The sequence below is a fragment of the Athalia rosae genome, chromosome 1 (genome assembly GCF_917208135.1).
Source record: "Athalia rosae chromosome 1, iyAthRosa1.1, whole genome shotgun sequence".
Taxonomy (NCBI): Eukaryota; Metazoa; Arthropoda; class Insecta; order Hymenoptera; family Athaliidae; genus Athalia; species Athalia rosae.
Window position 1 is genome coordinate 26,501,975 of NC_064026.1, and position 20,683 is coordinate 26,522,657.

Sequence of the window (20,683 nt, forward strand, 5' to 3'; positions counted from 1 at the left end):
GTGCTGCGGCCTAGCATTCTGAGGTTGTGATATTGAAAAATGCAAAACTCGATTCCGAAAAGTTGGCAGAGACGGAAGGAAAAAAAACGTCAGGTTACACGAACGAGGGTTCCGCTGTACCCGAAAAACAACGTGGGACCGGAAAAAGTCGGGGAAGGAACGAGAAGGACCCTCGAAACATTTACGCGCATAATTTTCGCCAAAATTTATGTGTTATTCAGTACAATGTTCAGGTGAACGAGGATAAATAAATAAATGAAACGAACGAGAACAAAAGTTTCTCATGAATATCACCTCGACGTTGCAAACGATTAATAATTCCACAAACATACCCGATCCCGAATGATGAGAATTTTGGCGTACAGTAGTGAAATTTTCTGCTTTCTTGTCTTGGCAAATAAAGGTTTTTTTTTTTTCTTCCCTTTTTACTTAAAGTATATACGCATAAAGCACTCTAGGGAATGTATTCCCATGGGAATTCGTTGAAAGAAAAGGAGGATCAGGACGGTTCAGGGTAATATATATATATATATGTATAGGTTCTCCTTTACGACTTGACGCACTTTGCAGTTTTACACCCGAAAAAACGACCCCCAGTCGAATCAGTCCCTCCAGAGTTCTCGAATCTATAGAGAGTATACCGCGTAAAGGGAGGAAAAAGGGAGAGGAAGTACGTGGGGAGGTGGAGAAACGCGAACCTAATTGTTCGGAAAGCCGCGAGTGGATTTTTTACTTCACCGGAGGAAAACTCGGGAAAAATCTTTCTGCATCCTCTCCTCGTACGTACAATATTACTCCTAGAGAGCGATGATCGCGGGGCAGGAATTATCAATTTTTTTCCCCTTTTCATCTCTCGCTGCACTACATCGACGTTTCTATTCAATTTGAATGTACATACGTATATGTATGTATTATAGACGCGCGGATTGCGGATTTTGTTTTCTTCATATTTCATCACGGATTTAACTGCACTGCGTCGGGGTGTGGGGCTATTATATCGATATCAGACGGGCGAATAAGACGATGAGAATTTAACGTGAAATCGTTTTTAAAATTGATAAGCTTTTGCCCGTGTGAAGGGGAGTAAAAAAAGCTATAGGATAAAAGCCGGTTGGAAACGATATGCGAAGAGGGTGGGAGAAGAAGTTAATCGCAAAGAGAGTGACTTTAAATCTAAGCTACTACAGGCAATTTAGAGAAGTTTCGAAAAATCGTTCAAAATCGAATTAGCTACAGAGGAAGATAAACGTCGGGAAAATTTGAATAAGTAACGAGGCGGACAGGGTACCTATATACCGGCTATACATATACGCGCACGGATGGCGGGCAGGAGACGCTAGAGCCGCTGAAGCATCGGAGAGAAAATGAGAGAGGTAAAAAGAGATGGTACCGGGAACCGAGCGAGGATCCTCCTCTTTTTGTTTTGAATATATTTTAACTTTGTTTTCGTAATTTTGCATAACTCAGTGAGATTCGATTTGCCCGCGTTGATCCGTTTACGCGCGCGGGGGCGTTGCACGATGGAAAATATCTCGTTGCTTATGGAGGCTGTTGATCGGTTTAAAATATTTCACTCCGGTGTGTTCCGTAGGGTGCCAACTGTGGATGGATACGCTACGTCTTGAGAGCGGGGCTCTCCAACATCCGGAGTAGATGTTACATAAGCTCGAAAGCTAGTTAATCTTTGATCACGGCGTACAACCGTGCAAGAATAGACGAAGCTACGTACGTCCCTCCTGCTCCCATATCCGACGAAAGTACGTGTAACACCCTTACTCGAAGATCGAATTCAGAATTCCGAGATTATCAAAAATATATTATTCATCGTTATCGTCTCTCTGCCCCGACGAGATAGAGAACACGGGGACGCCAAAGCCGAGCTAAACTTGCCACTACGGAGGGATTTCCCGCGCAGATTTTTCCTTTTCACCGAAAACAAGAAGGAAAGTGAGCTCTGAAGATATATCGCTTCGAAAAGTTGCTGAAAGTTTAGTAACCCTTTTCCTGCAATGTGACCCTCGTCACATAGTCTGTTCAATTTTGGTCCCGGGTTTCCCCCTAGAATACGCCGATCGCCACCCGCGACGCTTCCAGAGAAACAAGTTCGATGGCGAATGAAAAGATGATATCGCATAGACTCCGGTTTCGATACGCAATCTCGTCACATGCTTTCAGATTTTCAGATTAGGAAAGAAGTATTCGAAAATGAACTCATCGAAAGATCGTCGATTCGTTACGTTATGAATATACGTACGGGATCATCTTTACTCGTGATTGTAACGGGTCCGAAGTTTTGTAATTGCAAATTCAGGACGACGGATGTTATTTTCGACGTAAAGTCGAAGTTGTTTGATATTTTTTCGTCGAATACTGGGAGTGCTCCGCATCTCAAGTAATGAATAATGTGTAGTATGAATTCCGAGGGCCTCACCCCGCGAAAGCCCTGTACCGGATTTCATTGGATTTCATGAGAATTTTGAAGAGATGAAAAAAAAAGCGAGCGTCCAATTTTTCGAATCTGCTGAAATCAAAGGTCGAGATATCGACGCCCGATTCGGACGCGCGTCGTGTCTTGGGGGAGGGAATAGCAGCGGGGTGGAGACGTTGATTTTCCCTTATCAAGGGAGCGGTCGTAGTCTTGGCCTAAGGGGAGAGACGGGAGATCGCCATAGCGACCTGATCGTAATTAACAATTAACTCCCCTCTGCGGTTGGCAGGCGCCTACCCAGCTGCCTACGGGGCTGATACCGCCGCTTCCATAAATTGCATTTCTTGCCCACTTTTTGCGCGTCTGTCCCGTATCGTTTGGGAATCCCAAATGTCCGCGTACGGCCGGTGCGAAATGCTGCTGCCTGCGCCACGGGCGACTAAAACAAGGCGGCTGCAGCTCGACGGCCCACTAAAAACCCCGCTTTTCAAATTGGCCGACGTTTTTGTCCCACTTCAAGGTTCAAAATACTCAGGAGAGTAAAATTCCAACTTCTCTCGGTCAGGCTGTAAGCTTTTTTCGCCCTACGCAACGTTCCCTTTTTTTTTTTCTCCCTGATTCTAACGCGGGAAAAAGGGGCGCAACAAAAATTGGATGAAAAAAATGACTGTTCAATTTTCTTATCAAACGATTGCACATCCATCATTCCAGCGTTCAATGCCTCGTTGTGGAATCAACGGACGGTACGATGCAGTTCGCAGTCGCCGTGAATATGAAGTAATTGCGTGCGCGACCTAATTAATCGGCTAATTGCAGGTACGATTAATTGTTGTGCGCTATACCTGTAGTGCGGAATCTTCGTGCCGCGATGCATATGTACTCGAAATGCTTTTTAGGAGATTGGAAAACTGAATATAGGGGGGGGGGGGGGGGGGGAGGGGAAAAAAGAGCTTTTCAATATCACGTAATAGTAATATTGTCGATATCGATGTGTACATTACGAGTGAAAAGCAACCGAACGCTGCATCAGATTATTCGTATCATATATCTCCTATACCCGGTTCGCTTTTCGTCGATTTTATTTTTTTGCCGGTACAGCGCGCGGATACCGCGCCCTTTATTTGCGCGCGTGTCTCTTAATTGTGCGTCGGGTATAATAATCGACTAATTGTAGGGCGGTTTTTTGTCGGTGGTGACGACGTCTCTTACCAAATACACGAGAATCTCTGTGCCAATAACATGAGAAACATGCGCGAACCGAGCACCCGATACGAACGCTAAGTCGAGGCCCCGCGAGCTTACCAAGGAACTCTCAACATAGAATAGTCTCGCGTCGTCCCTCGAGCTTGCAGCATCGGGCGTTTGCGACGCCCCTGGATACGGTCGGCTTGCGTGAAACGTGAAACCCGCGAATTTCACGACCATTTAATTTTCGCCCACCCCCACTTTTCGAAGCTGACCACTGGCGATCGGTCTCGTTTTTTTTTTTCCCCTACGTCTCAGCTCGGAATCTCCAAAGTTTCGTGAAAGTGCGTTTATCTCAGATTTTGGTTTTTCTTCTTTTTTCAAAAGTGTATTCAAAGGGTTTTTTTCTCGTCCACCGTGAAATTTTTCACTCAAATATCGTTCGACTAAACGATAACGTATCGGAACATTAAAATTGAAAAAATCAAAATAATAGTAATAAAAACATTTTCTTTAATTTCTCACAGCGTTTGAGTGGCTTCGAATTTTGACTGACTTCTTCCGACCGAAAAACACAGTGCGCCGCTGTTTCTTTTCCCTTCTTTTTCATTTTTATTTTCATTCTGTTTTTCTTTCGTAACTCAATTTTTTCTTCTCTTCCTTCTCCTCCTTTTTCTTTTTCTTCTCCTTTTGCCTCTTACATTTTCTTCTTGTGGTGATGTGATCTCAGCGATGAGTTTCAAGCCCGTTTGAAAGCTCACAGAGGATACCGCGGACAAAGTGAGTCATCCTCCACGAACATAAGTACTATTTATACTTCGTAACCAACTGTTGTGCCCAAGCTGTCTTCCTTCCATGGTCTCAAAGGAGAATTTCGTTTCTCCCTCATGATCGGGCAAATGAACTCGTTTCGTTTCAATTCCTAAATAGTCTTTACCAAATTTCTCGGAATGTACGCCTTTCTTCTTATTTCTTTATCCATTAGGGAACGACGGCTGCTTCGAGGATAATTACAAGTGCTCGTGCTCACGTATCTCTACGATGATGATGATGATGACGACGACGATGATAATAATAATGACAATTACGAGGCTCAATCGGTTGCGAACGCGGTCATAACCGCGATTATATTTGCCCTATAAGTGTCGACGTAATTATATGCGTATATATTTTAGGGGATAATTCGATATCCAATTACATTTATGACGTAAGCCTACACAGAAATGTAAGGCGCGATTCCGACAATACACCGGTAATTGTAATGACATAATATTTCAGAAGTAATTGGTCGTACGTACGTTCACCCAACGCGTCATGACGTATACACGCACGTTATACCTCCGCCGTCGTTATATTTTCGCCCGATGATATACGTCGCGCAATTATGCATATTTTAAAACCTAATTTCCCGTTTTTCTGATTACATTCACCTCGGCGTTGGAGAGCCGGGAGGATCCTGGTTCGCAAAATAAATTCACATTAATTAAAATACACGAAGTTTATACCTGAAATTATTATATTTTCACCGAATGATAATATCCGAGAAGTCTAATAAAATTCTCTCTATATTCACCTCGTATATTTTGTCCACGTGCCCCCTCCCCCCTCCCCCATTGATGCAACAGCGGAGAGAGGATCGCAGCCGCGGGGTTTTAAATCTTCTCGTGTGGGCGAGCGGCGCGCACGAGCCTCCGTTTTTTTTTTTTTCTTTTTTCTTCTCCTCCTCCTCTTTTAATTTTATTTAGTTTCATTTTCCCTCTTCGTTCCTGTTGCTTCGAAGCAAGATAATATCCCTAACGACTTCTACATGACGAGTATAAGTCGCGTGCCGCAAAAATCTCGTCATCAGCCTCTTCATCCGACGTGCTGCTGGAGCAGGCGGCGTTGTTCTCTGTACCCCGCGGGAGCATAAAAAGTTCGAAACATCGCGATTGCATCTATCTCTTTATTTTTATTTATACTTATCTACCGGAGCCAGTTACATGCGCGGCATGCATTAATTTAATTACAAAAACACCGGCTCAATTAACTCGGTAATTATCTGGGGGGGGGGGGGTCGCGGGGGAGGTGAAGAGGAGGGTATTCAAACTGATCTGCGGAACGAAAAACCGTTTTTACCCTCATTATTATATCGTGTTCTTTTATACCTTAGATATACGTAATTATTTACAACCGGATAATATCCTTCCTTTTATTATAAACTGTTGATAAATTTTTTCATCTTTACCGTATATACATATACACCGTACGGCATAATATACGAATGTAGGTACAAGTTGGCGGATTGCCGGATCGATCGAGTTAGTAATTTTTATGATAACCGCTGAAGCGTCGGAAATTTTTCGCAATAACGCAGGGATGAGTATATCGCGGTATCCGGTTCCGGTTTTAATGAAAACCCGCTGGCTGCTGAGCTACCGCCTGTTCCGTCTATTGAGGGCGTGAAACAGCACGCGTGTTACGTATTATTTTTCATCCACCTTTTTCCGCTTCACCGTTAGAAAACCAATTTTTAAAGGGGCGAGACCCTCCGCACAAATTTCATCAGACTTTCGTTCTTTGCACGGTAAAAATAAGACGCGGAAGAAAAGTCGGAGAAAGAAATAAAAAAAAAAACCTATCAAAAAATGTTGCGAACAAAACTTGCAACCCCGCATACAAAAACCCATAGCGTGCAGGTATGCTTGCACGCGTGCAGGAAAACTTATTGTTAGGAAAAGTATTTCAATATGAACTGAAATTGTGTGTGTGCGGTTTTTTTTTTTTTTTCCCTTTCACGGTGCTTTCTTACACCGTACACGAGGTAATTCGTGTACCAGCGCGACGTTTGATTTGATTGTAATTTTTTTTAGCCAATTCTTTTTGTTCACCTTTTTTCTTTCACTAGATTAAACACTGCGGGTCGGCAAATAGTCAAATACAATTGGAGTGGGCACCCTTACGATACGTATACTAAACGAGTCACGGTCCTGATCGCACCGCTGTAAAACATAGAAACTCTTTGTTTTTGCCTCACGAATTGATTAGCGCCCGTATAAGTATAACAGAGGGATAAACGGGGGAAGGGGGTCAGCCAGCCATGCGAAACTTCATTTCCAATTAAACCAACGGCGGTTGGTAAAAAAAATACTTCATCATCTGTTTCTATAACGTTTTCACGAGGAGATCCTGGAAATCCAGGATAAGCAAATAGGCATCTCGATTCAACGTATTATAGGATATACGTAATAATAACGATAATAATACGTTTCACATCTACGAGAGATTTAAATCTAACGCGTTCGAATGAAAAGAGAATAAATTTTCTTTTCATTTATAAGTGATAATTACCTTTATGTACTTTATACTTTTGCAGGCTATTCGCGCCTACGGTCGATGAAAACAAAAAAAAAAAAAAAAATCTGCACACGTTCGCAATTACACGTTACCTATAAATTCAATGCACCGCGCATCGTACCGATTATGGTATGAAATCGTATCTCCGATGAAAGGATGTAAAAAAATATGCGGCAAGGGCTTTTGAAATTGGTTTTTTTTTTTTTCTCTTTTTTCAATTCAAATTTGTTACGAACCGAAGCTTTTTTGTGAGCTTGTACGTTCTGCGTGTATAGACGATACGTGTTATACGTACACTGTACTACATGCACCATACATATTTTGTCTCTTTAACCGTGTTTTTTCCATATGAATTTTTATTTTTTATTTCATTTTTTTGTTGAATAAATTCCATCCCTACGTACTTACGTGCTCGCCTACCTTCTACTCTGTGGAATTTGTAACTCGAGACACGAACTAAAATAAACTATGTTATATACGTATACCCCACTAGCTAGCTTCGAGTTAAAATGCTGCACGTGCAGCGAACCCAGGTTAATGCTATTCCCATATGATTCTACGTTACTTAAACACACTCACGTTTATCAATATTTGAATCCATCACCTCCGAAATTACCCTCAATTTCCAAATATTCAAGTAATAATAAGTCGGGTAATTGGATTTGCCGAAATGGCGAAAATAAATTTCTATCTTTCCAACGTGAATATAAAATTTTTCTGTTTTTTTTCGGTTTTTTTTTTCTCTTCTTTCGAATACGTGTAATTTTCGAAGCTTCCGTCAAGTTTTATCGCATGTCATTTCCTCTCGTTTTATTCGCCGGCGATGTAGTTTCCCTTATTTTATTTTGTTTTATATTCTTTCGACTCGCTGCAGGTCACCTGAGCGGCCGAAAGACGAGCGAATTAATTATTCAAAGGCTAATCAAGGGGTTCTTTCCCTCGACATGACCCCTCAATATTTAATCAAGTGTGATTAAACTTGTTCTGTTGCTGCTGCTGCTGCTGCTGCTGCTCCTACCGCTACGCAAATGTTCGCCGCCACGTTCATACATATATGGTTTATGAACGCAGCTTTTTTCTTCACCAGAAAAGCCAGACTTTTTACTCACCTACAGAAGAGACGAAATTAATTCGTAGCGTTGTCTGTGGTCACGTCCTTCCACATTTTTATTCAAAACATAATTCATTTATTTGCGAACGCAGGCGAGCTAGATTGAATCATTTTTGCATCCGACGCGCAATTACGCCCCGTTTACGCTATGAGAAAAGAAAAACAAAAAAAAAAACATATAGAAAAGGAAACCAAAGAGCTGATTTTTGGTCAAGCAGCTCATGACCGTCCACGAGACTGTCGAAAAAGGACGTCGACGAGGAAATGACGCAGGACCAGAATAAAAAGTGGCGATAGGCGCGCCTCCGCGCCGCGACGATGGTGTCGGTTTTTTTTTCTCCTCTTTTTCGTTTCCTTTTTTTTGCACATAGATATTTTTATATATATATATATATATATATATATACGTGACTGCGGGAGAGTCCGGTTAATAAAAAGTGAAAAACTTTTTCACTTAGGGGCTGTGCGAGTAAACTTGCGAACAAAGTCTCCCGCGATTCGACGCGATTCGACGCGGGTGGGAACGAGAGGAAACGAGCTTTGTGAAACAAAAAATGAATAAAAGTAAACATAATGTACCGTAAAGCATAAAAACATTGCTGAGGTTTTTTTTTTTTTTTATTTTTTTATTTTTTCCATTTCTTCAACATGCAATTCCCTCTGTACACTATGTACACAGTGCGAGGGTGTATTATGTACATAGGTAAATGTATAGGTATTCACGTATATTTGACTATTATACATGGAGTTAGTATATTGCGAACGTATAAATGAACGGCTCTAAACCAACGTCGTAAACATCAAAATTACTCTAATTAAGAATTTTATCCCCGGCAAAAAATTAAAAGTCATAGAAATGTGTATACCGGTTGTACATTGTACGGTATACACGGGCATATTTTCCTATTGGTTTATTACTCGGGCGCGGGTCAATGAAGTGGGTGCTGATACAGAGGTGATAATACACAGGTGTATACGCTACTCTTCCGTTATACGAATAAACGGATAATAGAATGGTAGGCTACATTACCGGAATTTGATGGGTTATTTCTCATACAGCGATATCCGTGATATCATTTCGAAAAACAGTAAAAAGACAATCAGATCACTCTCTCGTTCTCTCGAAATTAAGGGTCTGGAGGCCCTCTTTCTATAGTCGGAAAAAAGGGACTCGTCTCGCTGTTGTACTAAATTTGTAATCTATTAATATATCTGAATAATGAATCCGTTATCATTACATCTTGAAACGTAACGTTTGTACGCGATTCTTTTGAAAATTGAATTGAGAAAGAAAAAAAACTCACTCGATTATTCAACGAGTTGTTAAAAATGCATCGAAAGTTCTACGAGGTCCTGTACACGTGCATTACGTACGAATATCGGTAAATTCGGATGTCGAACGAACGATATATCCCACGGAATGTAATTAATACCGCGACGTATACATACATATTTCCGCTAGCGAGTGAATTTTATTTGTATCATTTTTTTATTCATTATTTATTTATTTTCTTCGAAATTTATTCGCGTTATTTCACAGGTATCTAAATTCAGAAATTCATTCGACGGGTATTCGCAAATGGAAATTTTGGCACGGCGTACACGATTGAAAAAATATTTCGTTCTAAGTGGCGAGTTTCATCTATACATATCCCCACTTATGTGTACATTTGTACGTACGTACATAGAGACACGTGCGCACGTGCAGTTATAATATAAAATAATTGTCGCGAAGTGACTTGCTGCGCTATGGCAGGTGTGCGGTGTGTTGTACGGTTGTTAATTTCGTCCGGTTTTATAAATAATAATTAAAAAATAGAACAGTAAATTCACACGGCAAAATGAAGGGTAAGATAGAAGACCAGCGGGTGTACGCGAGGGAGTGGGATAACGAAGTAAAAATACGCCAAGAAAATAATATACACGTATGGGATACGAACGAACCCGAACCCGAACCACGCGCGGTGTACGTATTTCAGAAATTCCATTTCATTTTAACGAGGAACTGAAAATTGCGGCGCGAGCTTAAATTTCCCACATGTAACACAACACATCGCGAACAAATAATAGAAAAATAATAATATCATACGTACAAATCGCGCGACCCGCGGTCCCACCTATAAGTAGTGTTTCATTCGCTGCAGGATTCGCGGGACGTTGAAAGCTTTACGAGATTCGCGTCAACGTGGGGTGAAAATTATCTCGAGTGTGCACCTCGTTGACAAAAAAAAAAAAAAACCAAAGCGGAGAGGGAGCCGAAAATAAAAAGTAACGTAAAAAATTAGATATTTAATAAAAGAAACGAAATAAAAAGGGTGAATTAAAATCGCGTGCGAATTGGGCGGGCGGTCCTGCGGACGCTGGGCTGTCGCAGCTTTAACGAACGTTTTGGTTGGCATAAACGATCGACGAACGAAGAGTCGGAGTTCTGTCGGACATTTTTTTGCCGTCAACTTTTTTCAATTATATATCAAGCCACTCGAACTGTACTCCTTCTTTCTGTTATTCGATCGTTATTTTTATAGTTTATTTTTTTCGTGCTCCTCCTTTTGTCGGTCGGACGGACGGACGGACGGACGGGCGGGCGGTTCTGTGCAGCGTGACAATTCAACCTGGCGCGGTTCGACGACATCGCGGACGGTAAACCGGATTAAAAAGGAAAAAGGGCCCCAGATACGTCCCTCGATCGGCTCTCTCCGCAAACTACCAACGTCACCACCTGTCTCACTGACTCGCTATGTCAGAATCGAATCCCTCTCTAACTCCCTTCTTGCAATTCCTCAATGAAACGAATGTCACCGTATAAATTTGAATTTCGATCAACACTGGCTGACGTACGTGTGCATACGCTATACGTATACACATGACATACATATATATATATATATTTATACTAGCTCTACAGGTATACAGTTGATTCTTAAATTTGTCTATTTCTTTCTAATACGCCCTGAGAACGACGAATCAGATTATCTCAATTTTAAAATCATACATACGTACAGATTAGGGTGGTACGAAAAATTTTTGGAGGTCACTCAAGATTTTAAAAAATGTTCAAAATCGTCAGGAATCGAATTTTTCTTTTTAATCTTTTTCCTCGTCATTCTGATTACACGCTGAGTTAAAAATGATAGAGATTTCGAAGATTTCGTATGAACTTTTCGCCGTACATCGAATCACCGTCGGCGCGGTTTTTTTTTTTCAATATCCTAAAGTCGATCTCAGACTAAACAATACCATTCCAAAAAGATATCTGAATGGAATTATTATTTTTTGACAAAAAAACTATCTACGTCTCCGTCTGCGAATTTGTAAAAACTCACCAATCCGAACAACCGTGTAATACCTATACAGATGTATACATATGTATCCAAGTAAGTCTGACGATGGAAGTGAATTCGCCGAACGCTGTAGAGATACCGAAAGAATAAAACAGCAAGAAAGAGTAAAATAAAAAGAGTAGATATATTGTATAAATATATATAGAGTGAGATGCTAGCAAAAAATAGGGCACACATTGGAATGCCGAAAAAATGTGATTCGATTAGACAGTCGAAGCCCCGTTCCCCCTACTCACTCACCAATGTTCGACCTTATAGTAAATCGAACCTTGCTCGTAACACGTAGCCCCGGGTCCGAGAATTACGAGAAAGAATTTCACTCACATTTCGAATCACGCCTTTGGTCCGCCTCACGTGGATACCAGAGGTCACGGGCTCTATGCTCCGCAGAGGTCACGTGCCATGGACGGGGTCGTGTTTAGCCCCGAGCGATAACACCTATGCGGAAGTTGGGCGAAACTGTAATGTAAAAACGGAGGGGGTGGGTGGGTGGGTGGGGTGATGAGAAAAGAAAAAATAATCCAAGCGAAAGTGAGGAAGGAGGAGAGGAAGGCAAATTGGGGACCACGGTTCCGCTGGACCGCACATCGGATGGCGCGATAATCGAATGTGTATTTCAATTTCAGATACGATTCTGCACGAGGGAAAGAGCAGCGCGGATATAAGGTGGAGAATCCGGAGTCAAGATGGTCCGCGAGAGTTTTAAAACGTGGACGGGATCGTCGAGATCTTCGTGGCACTTGATACTGGCCGTTGTATTTGGAATAACGACGATTTTAGCCAACGTAGACGCTCAGTGCGGCTCGAGTGCCTCGCAACAGGACAAGCTAGCCCTATACAAAGTCACGTTGAGAACGCATTGGTCGAGGGCGAGATTCCCACGTCACTATCCCGAGTGGCGACCACCCGCACAATTCGGCAAACTGATCGGTGAGTTTGAAAGAACTGTTTCTATTATTATCATCCTGTATTTTTCAACGATCGTCGCTTTATTGTTAGATGGGAAACAGTTGGAACATTTTTTCCAACATTTGTCTGAGTACAGGTATACATATACGCCGCAGTGACGAGCGACCGATTCTCTCCTGTAAAACGATTATAAATATATATAGGAGTGGGAATCATAGGTTAAAAAGCTGTCGGTGCAGCTGGTTTAGGTGCCAAGGGACCTTATTCGCGGATTTCTTGCCAAGATTCGGAGCTGCCGTATGTTCCTCATGGAATTTCTCGCGCGCGGTACAGCCATTCGGGATAAGCTCTCTCGGAGGCGAACGAACGAACGAACGGATGAACGTTGGGAGACTGGATATCGTGTATATATATATATGTAATATACATATAGAAAACTTTCTATGAACTATAAATTTATTTTCAGGGGAAAAAGAATTTCACCTTCGCGGATATATCCTTATATCCTTGAGAGTATACCTGCATCTATAGGTATAAGAATGGCGCGGGGCTGAAATAACGTTTTAGGTCTCTCTTCTCGTTCTCTCTGTTTTATTTTCCGGTTTTTCTTCTTCTTTTACTTTTTCATTCCGTTGAAATTTATACACCTCTAACCCTAGACCCCATTTTCTCACGTCCAGGTAATTCCGGGCTTTGCAGTACGGATTCCTTTGCATTTTTGACGAACTCCGGGGCCAGATTCTTTTTTTTTTTTTTTCAAACAATCTTCCCAACCGGCTACTTTATTCTAGGCATGCGTACCTATCCGATTATTTTGCGAAAAATTGTGCGCGCAATTAAACGTCGAACGAAATTTATTTAAGAATAATATGTAATGGAGAAAATCAAAGGAAAGGAATATTCGCATGTACAATCCACGATAACGATTTATAATTTATTGAAAATATTTATACCGCCCTACGCGCCGCATCACGTGGTTAGAAAAGCGTAGGAATCCAAAGTTTGAACTTACCCAAACTACGCTTATTGAAATTCGAATACATTGAAATATTTGACTTTGAATTTGAAGAGGGTGTTAGCTTACTGTTCAACGCTTGTAGCATACAGTACTATGTATACCTTACGCATAACTGAAGAGCATGAATGTGGAATTCTAGGCGAAGATGATAAGCTACAAAGTTAACGTAGCGTAAAGAAGTTTCCATTAAGTTCACCGTGCTCTCTGCCAAGATGCCCAAAGACTTTTGATTCGGAAATTCTTCGAGATCTGTGTTCGAAATGGTTGAATTCTGCGTCTTCTGTCCTTCGCTTTCTCTTCACAGGAGAAAACCAAAATTCAAAAAAAAAAAAAAACCGAACCGTTTGACCGTGAAACGTAAACCCGCTCGACCCGCGCGGATTGCAGTAATTACCGCATAGGTGGGTGGAGTTGGGGGCGATAATTATATTAGATCCGTATATTACGACATCTTATAAATATTCTGTACGACGTTATAAATTCACCACACGCAGTGTACTTTGAGCATAAACTGCAGTTACCCCGGTTTATAATTGTAACCGCGAAAATTTTAACAATTTGATATTCCGCCGGTGTAACGTTGAGTTTGCCACCTGTACGCTATACGTTATAGTATAGTTAGCGGTGGGTGGTATGTATACGCAGATATAGTATAGAGAGAGAGAGAGAGAGAATTGCACCGGGTTACGTATATGATATTAACTATACCGAGTCTTCCAACAATTTTATTACAACTATACTGTACGTAATGTTATGCGATGAGCGTAAAGTCTGCTCTGCAATTTACGCATTCCCGTTTTAATATAAATACAAGTATCCCCGAAACGTGTGTTACGTGTACGCATACATTCCGGCAGAATTTCAAATATGCATTGCTGCAGACGTGCGCCAGAAATTATAATGGCGATACAATTCTCGACGAAGTTGTTAATTAAAACGATAAACTATCCATCTTTTTTCTTCTTTCTTTATCAACCACAAGCAGGATATAGGTAATTTATTTATTCCTCGCCCCGAGATCTCGTGAGAGAAAGAAAAAAAGAAGTCACAGTCAGTAACTCGTGTCTGGAAATTGACTGAATTCTGGACGGTAATGCAGGACAGATTTATCGTTAGAGCACGCCTAGTGGTGTAGTGTAGAAAAAAGCTTAAGCACAGGATAAAAAAAAAAAAAAAGTAGAATAAAAAGAAAAAAAAAAGGAAAAGAAAAAAGCGTTTGTTTGTCAAGGGCGAAGGGCGTCCGTCGACGTCGTGTTTCAAGAATAAGGAGCCCTCGCCGAGAGTTTTGTACGAGGAAGAAGAAACGAGAGGGGATGAATATACGCGGGCATTCAGGCGGGAAGAAAAGCAGCGTGTATTTCTTAATTACTTTCCCGAGCGAAATGGAAAGGAAAGAGAGAAAAAAAGAAAAAAGTACAAAAAAAAAAAAAATGAAGAGAAATAAAATGAAAAAGAAAAGGAGATTTCTAGCATGCTGTACGAACGCTTCGTTATTTTTTACTTATGGTAAAGAGGATGGAAGTAGTTAAGATTATTTTTGGCTTCCCTCAGACGCGAGGCAAAGTCTCCACCGTACGGAATCTCTGAATTTCCTTACTTTTAGCGTTCATTTCATCGCCGCGCGTAGATATCCGACCAAGGTTTTATATCTATACACGACAGTACTAGAATTTTATCAGGGGCACACTTGGTTGTTCTATATATATACAAAAGTAGTGAGAAAAGTTTTACCCAATCTTAAAGACTCGAAGTAAGCTTCGCTCATCGTAGCTTCATTTCTCAGCAACTTCATTCGCATTTACCTCTTTCTTTTTCTTAATTATTATTCTTCCACTTTTATTTATTTGGGTATTTCAAATCGCGATACCGCAGGTACATCCGTACGTTCAGCTCTTGCTTTATACTAAAAAATTCTTTGAAGTTGAAAAAAACCAAAAAAAAACATTATAAATATATATTTACGCTCTTCCTAATTTATTATTTCGTCCGAATGGACCACTGTCCCATCTAGACGACAGTGGCGAAGGGCCATAACCCAAAAATAAATGGCGCCTGATGCCAGAGGGTCACGCCCCCTCAAGAATACCTACATTGAACTATGTCCCCGCGTAAATTAACGTTGGACATACTTTTTCTGACCCTTTATCACCGGTCCAAACAAATTAAAAATGTTCATTTTAAACGGAATCGATTTCGAAATAAAATGAGATAGTCTACCGATGAATTTCGAGAAGATATTCTTATCGTTAGGAAAATTCTTTACTCAAAGAATTACACCGCTTCTGAAAATAAGATAACAATTCACTATGATTGAAAAATTGCGAATTTTCGAAGAAGTTGCAGATTTGAGTTTTTTCCACTTACACAATAATCAGGTTTGCATAACCGTCGTTTTTACTTAAAAATTTTATTATTTGTCACTCAAATAACGATTCGCCTAAAAATAGCCCCACTACACCCCCACCTGGTTCGCCATTAACCCCCTGCGCATAATGGCGATATTTTCAGACCGCGAACTCGTGCGCTCGTTCCCAACCGCAGGATCGGTTTATACGCTCGAGAATACAAAGTTAAACTTATTACAGAGGTGACACTCGATAAACCCCCACTTGTCAGGGTGGAAGAACAATTAAAAGTTTTATCGACACGAGAGGCGCGGCTCTCTTCGCGAACGTGTCCTTTCTCAGAGGGTGCTGCCTCGGGTGGGCGAGACTAAGCGCGAGGATTATGATATAGAGTGAAGATTATCCGACCGCGGTATAATTATCTTAAATGCCGCAAATTTATGCGCGAATGTCACCATTCTTGGAGAACGGATGGAAATAAATATATATATATATATACGTATAAACGCGTCTAGAGATACTCGATTATACCTTCTTAGTTTTTCCGTTCCTCGCAGCCGAAGTTACGTAACGTTGGAAAAAAAAAACAAAAAAAAACTTTTTATCACCGCCCCGAACGAAGCGGGATTAGAATTATAACGGAGATCGGTACAGATTCCGTTTTCCAGTTCCGTTTCCATTTGCTACATTAGTTGTCGTAAGTGTTCTCTCGAATCGCTCTTAGGGGATCTGGTTCAAGAGTATAACAATACCTACTCGAAACACGGTTCCGAGCTTTTTCTCTCTCCGCTCTCCATTCATGTTCCTTTTTTCACCCTTCGTTTCTCTTCACTTCTCCGCATCTCCAGACGTATCCTCGTATACATGTATACGAAAAATTGCACCGGCTTAAGATTGACCTCGGAACTTGAGTGGCTTACGTATATTCGAAGGAGAAGTAAGTAAGCCGGTATTACTTACATTTTGTTGTATAGGTGCGCGGTATGTAATAAAAATACGTATATATATACATATAAGAATGGTACATCGTACCTTATCAACCCGTTATGTACCGTAGTGTACAGCCATTAGAAAGCTGAATTCCGACCGAATTTTCTTCTCCGGCGTAATTTTATTAGTCGCAAGCTATTCGGCCAGCGATACGACCGGCAATAATCTCCCGAACTACAGCCTCCCCGCTGCACACCCCTCGCGGAGTATACACAGATATAGCGAATAAACGGTAGCGAACTCATCCCGCACCCTTTCGGATACGGGATTAGAATTTAAATTTAAATTTCTATCTAATTTAAAGCCCGAAAAAGGTCCATTCCGTCTCATCCGATGCGACTGCGACTAAATCCTTAATTGCATTTTCGGATCATTTCATCGCCCCGAATTTCTCATCGAAACGCGATCACCCATAGCAGCCACCGTTCCTTGGATTTTTTCGGAAAAGAGACGCCCGAATAATAGATCACCTGCACAACTCCTGCGGGCTCCCGATTCGTTTTAACGCGTCAAAGCGCAATTTTAAATCCTCTGTATCGTCGATTTTGTTTTTCCCTTTTTTCGTTTCCATCACCTCGACGTAAGCTCACCCCCCGTTCATTTTACGCCTCTACACATTTTCGCATCTCGAATCGTCGTTCGCGACTTTACGTCGACGTACCTGCATTCCACCCGTTTGCTTCTCCAAAGTCCGTTTCGCTTGGTTTCGGCCAAGATGTAAGCGCGGGTATTCGGAGGGTAATAAGTTGTCCAAAGACGTAGTGACCTGCGCTTCTGATTCACGGAGCGTTGAACGGGGGCAAAAGACCCTTTGCGGTATATCTACTTGAATAGATTGTTTAATCTGGCGTCAGTAAGTCGAGTCAATGACAGGTCAGCCTCGAGGACCCTAGTTCGCACCTTTGCAGACGATGAAAGAATTTTCAGCTCCAAAGAAAGAAAAACTTAACCCTTCGGGGTGAGAAAGAACAAAAAAAGAAAAAAAAACAAACAAAACATTTTTCATATCCTGAAAATGTACGTGCGGTGAATAAAAGTTTTATGCGAATTCATATCTAACGTGTACTGCAGCGCGATAACAATGGTAAGCCCTGTATAAATAATACGACGAAACGCGACGAGTTTTATCGATTATTTTTGCATTTTTCATCTCGATCAAATTCATTTTGCCGAACGGCATCGACGATGAGCTTTTTTTTCAACGTGTATATCCTCAAGATCTACAGGGTGATCTTTTCCAAGATAATATGCACCCCCATGTTTCACTTGATTTTCTCAGTCTAGAATTTCAACTTTTAGAGAAGTTTTGACTCCTTTTTACTTTTTCGGCCGGGTTCACCTATATACCCATAACCATTCGGAGACGTTTTGGGGAAGAGGGGTCCCAACGCTGAAAAGCGCGTCGACGTCGTGTGAGCGAACGACAGAATCGTTTCGGATTCGATACCCAAGTTTATCCCGCAGGTAAACCTGATCCTACCAGCGAAACGATTCGATTTATTCTTAAACGTTGGGATTTCATCCGAACGAAATTACCCACCTACCGACCTCTGCGCCCCCGAATAACCTGCAGCGTTATTATCCTACGTTCGGTTTCGCGTGTATCGATAAACAATCTGGATCGCTTGCTGAGAGCAGATCCTCGGAATTGGATATCCGATGGATTAAACGGTCGGAAAAGCGATGCGCTCGCGATCGAGATCACGAGGGTACTACGGCGAATTAATTTCAAAGATTCCGAGCTGTACGTGGAAAGAAGAGAAAAAAAAAAGAAGAAAAAACTGAAAATAAAAGGAGATCAAATAGGGGTGTGAAAAAAAATTAACGCCGGGGATAAATATCCCTCCAATTTTCTCCTATCGTATACAAACGCCGTTTATTCGACGATAATCGAAGCGGGTATCATCATCCGCGGAAGATTTTCCGGAAATCAACGAGCTTTTCTATACGTCATACCACTCGCCACTTGGCCATTAAACGCGCTGCACGTTTTCTCATTTTCTTTCGGCTAATTCTAGACGCTTTCTAAAAATAAGAAAGGACACGTGCGGCACTGCAGGCAGTGGAACAGCTCCATACAGTACACGTATACACCATAGCTGAGCTAGCCAGCTAACTGCTGGTCGTGGTTATGGAACGTCATCTCGTAACCCCGTCGTCCCCAGACTCGTTCGAGGTTATGGGGCGGACATAACATCGAACGAACGAACGAACTAACCGGCTAGTATACACGGAATTCTACAGTTTCCACCATGCCATGCCGTACCGCCATCAGGGGCGCTTCTGCCTCCACCGCTACAACTAATATTAATGTCCCTACTTCCAACTGCTCCGTCGCTATACTACTTTTACTGCACCACCCTACCGCAGGGGGGTAAAACTCGCTAACTCAATTGCACGAACACCTGGTCGCGCATTTACCTACGAAGGATCCGCATCATCGAATATCTTGTTGAAATCTAGTACAGGCGATGCGTTCGAAAAGATTTCATTGCTCCGCCAAGAGTTAACGGAAGCTTCATTTTCTCTGCGGCTTTCGTAAAACAGAGAAAAAAAAACATCTCAACGCCGTGCAATTGATTCGACCGTTTTTCACGTGCTCGCACCGTGTACGTTGCGTAGTCGTACCAAAAAAATCAAACGTGCGGCGCGACCCGAATTCCCGAATTTTCAATAACACGATTGCAGATCGTGTTCCAGTGTAGCTGATGGAATTTTTTTCATTGATTCGGCATTATTCCTTTTGCCACGAATCGCTGCAGTAACATTTCAAAAACGTGTAGATTTTTTTTTGGTCTCTATTTTTTTGATAGGCGGTGCAGGATAAATAAGCATTCCGTCGATGCCGTCGTACGTGATTTTCTGTTTTTTTTTATTTCTATTTTTTTTTTGTAATACTCTTTTTTTACTTGTATCGCGTACGGGTGAATACGTAGGTACGACAACCCGATAGGGTGGATACAGGCAGCGGTTCGAGTTGTGTAGGCACCCGTATACCTACCGACGTCGTATTGCATATTAACCCGAGCTTTTGACGTGCGTCAGAATTTGATGGATCACGTGATCTGTCACGATCCGGTAGACGCGATACACGTTTCTCTTTTTCCTCACCGATGCTTCCCGGAGACGAACATCGCGTCGTTTTCCGCACCCCCCGTAACACGTTTTTTCCCTCGTACAATCTTTATCCTTCCATCTCACTCGTTCGGCCGCTCCGCTCTGCCATTTTTTTTTCTTCTTCCGCCGTATATACCTCGACTGACAACGTTTCGTCAAACTGTACGATCTACGCGCGTTATACGTACGTAACATATTGCCCGTGTATGAAATAAATTTGTTATCGTCGCTGTGCCCGTCGTGATCCGCAGAAACGAGAATTGGGTGAATTGAGAAGGAAACCGAGAAATTCACACATATCTTGTGCGGCGCGCGGTTTTCTAGTTCGGTAATATTTCGCTTCTTCGCGTGAATTGCATTATATAAATATAAAAAGTAGCTGCAGCGGCACCCCAGCCGCAGGGGTTCCTGCCGATTTGAATAATTTTACCCCCTGTCTCTCTTTCTCGCTGGGTAATGCGCGCGGTGACACTAGTTGCGTTTTCTTGGAACACCGTAATACATCGGTATCGCGTTATCGTACATGGTATGTATTCACATACTATATGTGAAACGCTGGGCTTCATAAGGGATGCTGCGAACTTTCAGCTATACACTCATTCGTGGGCCGCTGCAGCGGTCGAAGAACTGTTGTGAGCTGCGAGATCCGCGGCAGGCTGTGAAAAAGACTGGAGATGCAGAACCAGAGAGAGAGAAAGAGAGAGAGAGAACCGAGGAGAACAAAAAGAAGATAAAAACGATGAGACGAGAAAGAAAAAAATATAAGAGTAGGAGGACCAGACAGACGACGTTCCACGTATACATACCTAGAAATAAAACACCTTACGACGCGACCGCATCTCGACGGAAAGACGTGCTACGAGATAAAGTTCATCTGCCGCCGCTGTTCTTTCTCGAGAACTC

At 41.9% G+C, this 20,683-nt stretch overlaps 1 protein-coding gene and 1 long non-coding RNA gene across 4 annotated transcripts in view; one reads left to right on the forward strand and one right to left on the reverse strand.

Moving 5' to 3' along the window:
• Positions 1-20,683, reverse strand: part of LOC125501511 — a 113,977-nt gene that overhangs the window by 9,715 nt on the left and 83,579 nt on the right. The window lies entirely within an intron of this gene.
• The window catches only part of LOC105685150, an 88,575-nt gene continuing 71,638 nt past the window's right edge, over positions 3,747-20,683 (forward strand). Inside the window, exons 1-3 of one of the 3 annotated variants that reach the window (XM_048657692.1) lie at positions 3,747-4,012; positions 4,141-4,393; positions 12,028-12,331. In XM_048657692.1, coding sequence (XP_048513649.1) covers positions 12,088-12,331 — 244 coding nt within the window. In that variant the 5' untranslated portion in view covers positions 3,747-4,012; positions 4,141-4,393; positions 12,028-12,087. Of the gene's footprint in view, positions 4,418-12,027; positions 12,332-20,683 lie in introns of all 3 variants that reach the window. The other 2 variants (XM_048657695.1, XM_048657686.1) reach the window with 2 other exon arrangements.